This window comes from Amia ocellicauda, chromosome 23 (genome assembly GCF_036373705.1).
Source record: "Amia ocellicauda isolate fAmiCal2 chromosome 23, fAmiCal2.hap1, whole genome shotgun sequence".
NCBI classification, from domain to species: domain Eukaryota; kingdom Metazoa; phylum Chordata; class Actinopteri; order Amiiformes; family Amiidae; genus Amia; species Amia ocellicauda.
The window spans coordinates 6,364,034-6,368,411 of NC_089872.1; the positions used below are offsets into that span (position 1 = coordinate 6,364,034).

The 4,378-nt window shown below is 49.5% G+C and overlaps 1 protein-coding gene across 1 annotated transcript; it reads right to left on the reverse strand.

Moving 5' to 3' along the window:
* Positions 1–2,094: 2,094 nt before the first annotated feature.
* Positions 2,095–4,079, reverse strand: LOC136719414 (zona pellucida sperm-binding protein 4-like). The gene is made up of 9 exons (XM_066697336.1): positions 3,917–4,079; positions 3,597–3,784; positions 3,404–3,501; positions 3,195–3,325; positions 2,914–3,103; positions 2,680–2,827; positions 2,525–2,603; positions 2,307–2,426; positions 2,095–2,216 (listed from the first exon to the last, which is right to left on the reverse strand). The coding sequence occupies exons 1-9, from the start codon at positions 4,077–4,079 to the stop codon at positions 2,095–2,097; spliced, it is 1,239 nt and encodes a 412-aa protein (XP_066553433.1).
* Between the last annotated feature and the right edge of the window lie 299 nt (positions 4,080–4,378).

Here is a 4,378-nt window from a genome sequence, read left to right on the forward strand (position 1 = left end):
CAGCTAATGATTATAATAGTAGCCTGTGAGTTCGTAGAACTAGGACCCTGCCACCTGCTTTCCTCCCCGCGATAGGTGGCCGTGTCGTCTTTTTAAATAATCCCTTATTGATGAATAATCTCACGATTCCACGCGAATCATGTCAATTAGTCAAGTTATCAACAGAATACCAGGTGCTGTATTGAATTTTGCAATACACCTCGAAGCATGTCATTTCATGCCTTTACTAGGGAACTGGGATTATCCGAGACAAACGCAGTCTCATTATTACAATTCAATGACAGTGTGCACAAGGATTTCTCAACACTGTGCCAGGGATGTAATTCACGGGTTGCAGATTGCCGTATCTGTGACACAGTCACTTGACTTCATTTTGTATTTGATATGCTTTCTTCAACATTCGTTTGCACCTTTTTATTTCACTAACTTAACATTCTTTAATTACTTTGAATTTGGCTCGATTGAACTTGGGAAATGGGTTGTCAACAGCGTTCATGGCGGTTTTAATTGAATTATCCATAGAGCTCGTGATTGGTGGAAAATACCATTTCATTACAATACAATTCATTGTAATGTACAATACAATTCATCATTTTACAATCTGCTCAAAACAATATTTCAAGAAATAGAAAATATATAGGCGTTGCTGATTGCTCTTTGCCGTTTAGTCCCTTATTGATGAATAATCTCACGATTCCACACGAATCATGTCAATTCATCAGTCGGACACGTTGAATATTGCGGCAGCAACTGTACACAATTATTGAAAGGGGGCATGCAACGCGTTTTGACCTCATATTCATTACGATTGGTCAGAATGTGTCATTACGTCATTTCAGTGTTTCATTTTACGAGTTGCTAGAATTCTGTACCTTCTCTCCGGGACATATAACATGTGTGTTCATCCCATTGCTGGCTTTCTCTTCAGCCTACGGTTTACACCTTCACAACCGTGACTACATTTACAATATTTAATGGTTCATAAATATATTCGTCATGAAAGTAAATGAAATTAGTTTAAGAATTCATGTATTAGCAGGCGTTATCCATGGCGATGTAGACGTATAACCTATAAGCTATACAAAAGCTCAAATATGATCACTTCAGACCCAACCGGAGTAACTGCAATACTATTCAATAACTTCAGAAAGACGGAGTCAGTAGAAGAGCAAATACGGGTTCAAGTCACCTACGGGGCAGAACAAATTGGAACAAATAATGTGACCGTTACATCAGCGTCCGATACCACTGTCTCAAGTATTGTAGATACAAGGCAGTTTAAGTGCAGGATTATACAGCAGGTATAAAAAGAACACATCGCATATTGTAGATCACGGACTCATTTGAAAAGTAGAATACAGCGCAGTGCCAAATTGAAACAAATGTCGAATTGTAAGGGGTTTTAAAGCAATCTGAATTGCACCGCGGTTAGGTTATTCGACTCCCCCCAGACTTACAGTCTTTTATCCTTCACTAACCGAGTGAAATTCTAGTTTCACGATGGTTTACAGTGGTTTAAAATTCAAGTAATAAAAAAGACACTGTTTTCAACATTCATTATCATTGTATTTTTACCGTCAGAATTAACGGAGATTCTGTTAAATGTTATTTTACAGTTGTGAACACTGATTATACGGTAGTTTGTCATTAAAGAATAAACATATTTCAACCTTCACTATTACAGTTAGTTAATTAACCTTCAAAACTACAGAGATTTTTTACAGTGTGGATACAGGAAGCTTATTGGGATTTCTTCTTTGGATCTGGGCAACATGCCAATCAATACAGATCAAGCAAAAGACCAAGTTTAATCCACCTCAGGACTATACTCTCAGCAACCCCTCACACACGAAAGGGAATTCTGAGCAGCGGACACAAGGAGGGGCCACTTGTTGCCACCCCTGTAAAAGGCACAGTAGGGCCACGAGTACTACACACCGGTTGGCGTGCATTACTAGAGGGAAGAGCAGCCACTGAACAGAGGGCCTGGAGTCAGGCTCTGGAGCACACGGCTGAAGGATCTTTGCAAGGCAAGAAGAAACGGAGCGAGTCAGACATTTCACAGTCCACATTTTATTCAAAAACCTGCTCCAGTTACAGTTGGGATGCCCGCATGTGGGGCCTGGCTCTCCACACAGCCGCCAGCACCACAGCACAGAGCACAAGCACCGTGGAGGCAGCCACGGTCAGCACACCATAGCCGAAAGCCTGGGGCACTGTGGAGACGGGAGAGGGACAGGCAGCTCACAAGGGTGCAGACATGAGAGGGCTGAGCGCCAGCAGAGTGTCAAAGCTCCCCTCCTCACCTTCACTGGGAGAAGCCCTCCTGTCCACAGCAGGGAGCTCAGAGGCAGTCAGGATCACTTCCCCACTGGACACCACGGCCATCTCCCTGGAGGCCCTCTGCACCGGGGCAACAGCTCTCCCTGAAGGGACAAGAGCAGCATTACAGAAGCAGCCCCTCCACTGGGGGAGCCTTAGGGAAAGATGCCAGTCCAGCTCACACTGGAACCGAGCCACTCACTCATTCTCTGGTTGCACGGAGTGACACAGCGGTCAGTAGCACTGGGTTGGCACACTGCTGCACTACAGTGGATGAACACCTGGGGGAGCACGAGATGCAGTACAATACAATGCCGCCATGGGGAATGTGGCGTTCCTTGGCCAATAGACCCTTACCTTCGCCTTCAGAGGGAGCTGGGAGCCAGCATCCACAAAAGTGAACATCTGCACGATGAAGCGCTTGTAGTGCGTTGGGTATGGCAGCCCTGAAGAGCCAGCCACAGGAACCAAGGTGGTCTGGTACTGGTCATCTCTGTACGGACACCTGGAAAGAGCACCACACATGGGTCAAGAGGTCTGCCTAAACCACCAACACAAGCTGGCCGGCAAGAGATACAGGGCTCCAGTTACCCAGCAACCAGCAGGCTCCACTGGGGCTGGCCGAGCGGGCTGGGGGTGGAAGTTGCCCAGCAGTCTTCCAGAGTCAGGACAATGTTGGGGTCGGTCCTATTCAGGATGCGAACCTCAACATACACAGGATCCCGCAGGACCTTGGTCACGGGGTAGTCCCCATCACCGTAGTAGGCGTCATACACAGCTTCTACAGGAGGAACGACGGAGAGCTTTAGGAAGCCAGCATGCATTGGAAACCAGTACATAGCATGGCCATGTACAAGGGCTCATCACAGTACCCGTTGCAATCCTGAGCTCCACACTGAGAGGTCCAGGGGCCACGACTGAAGGAGGAGGCGGGGCTGCAGTGTACACTACAGCCTCCACAGGAACAAGCTCACTGCCCGAATACTTGCACAGGAAGGTCAGCCTGGAAGGAGAAGCAGGCAGCCATTGGACCCAGTCGGGTACTGGCACATGGAGACGGCCACTGGGGAGCCCCACTTACTCATAGTAGCTGTCCCTGGTGATGGAGCCATCAGGCCCCTCCTGCACATCACGTTTAGAGGACATCGTGTTCTCGTACACCACATCGCCACCCTCACTCTGGAAGAGGGAAGCAGACCCTCACGTTATACAGCCAAGACAATCAGCACAAGGCGCTGCAATGCTCAGGCCAAAGCTGGGAACCGCTTCCTCACCTTCAGTGTGCTGCCACAGGCACTGACTGGGAACTGGAACAAGGCAAAGCCAGCAGTGGTGCCAACAGGGCTGCAGGGGGCGCCCTGACCCCCCAGCAGGCTGACGGTGTCAAGGCTCAGCGGAGGCCTGGTCACATTCCTGGGTACTACAACCACAAACTGACCATCCGTGGTGCATTGCACAGTCACTGGAGGGAGAGGGGAGAAGATTAGCAAAGCAATGCGCTCAGGAGCCGTTTGTACGAGATTTTGCCCATACCACTCACCCTCATTGCTGTAATAACAGGGCTGTCTTCCCCTCTGATCAAAGCAGCAGTTACTCGCTTCACAGTCGGCTCTACTGATTGCAGGGGCGCCACACGCCATTTTCTCGTTGTCACTAACCGAGCAGTTCTGACCCTGGGCTATAGACACGTCCACCGCAGCCGCCATCAGCAGACAGACAAGACTCCAGACCCGCACGCTCATCCCAGACCTCTCCATTGTGCAACTCGGCAACGAAGTGCCGAGAAGCGGCGCTCCGCTCCTTAAATAATCCGGCGCCCTGATTGGCTCAGGGCTGGCCCTGGCGCAGCAGGCTGCACGGGGATTTCAGCCACCCCAGCGGGCCAGTCGGGCTCTTTGGTGGAGCTCTCGCTTTGCTGCCGCACAATCACTGTCAGATGCCACATCACTGTCTGTCGGCAAGCCCGCCGCGCCCCGCTGCGCTCACTTCACTGCCCCGGCTCTCAACGCACAGCTCCCCTACCTACTGAGCACTCATCTCCAAGACTTCCACAGCT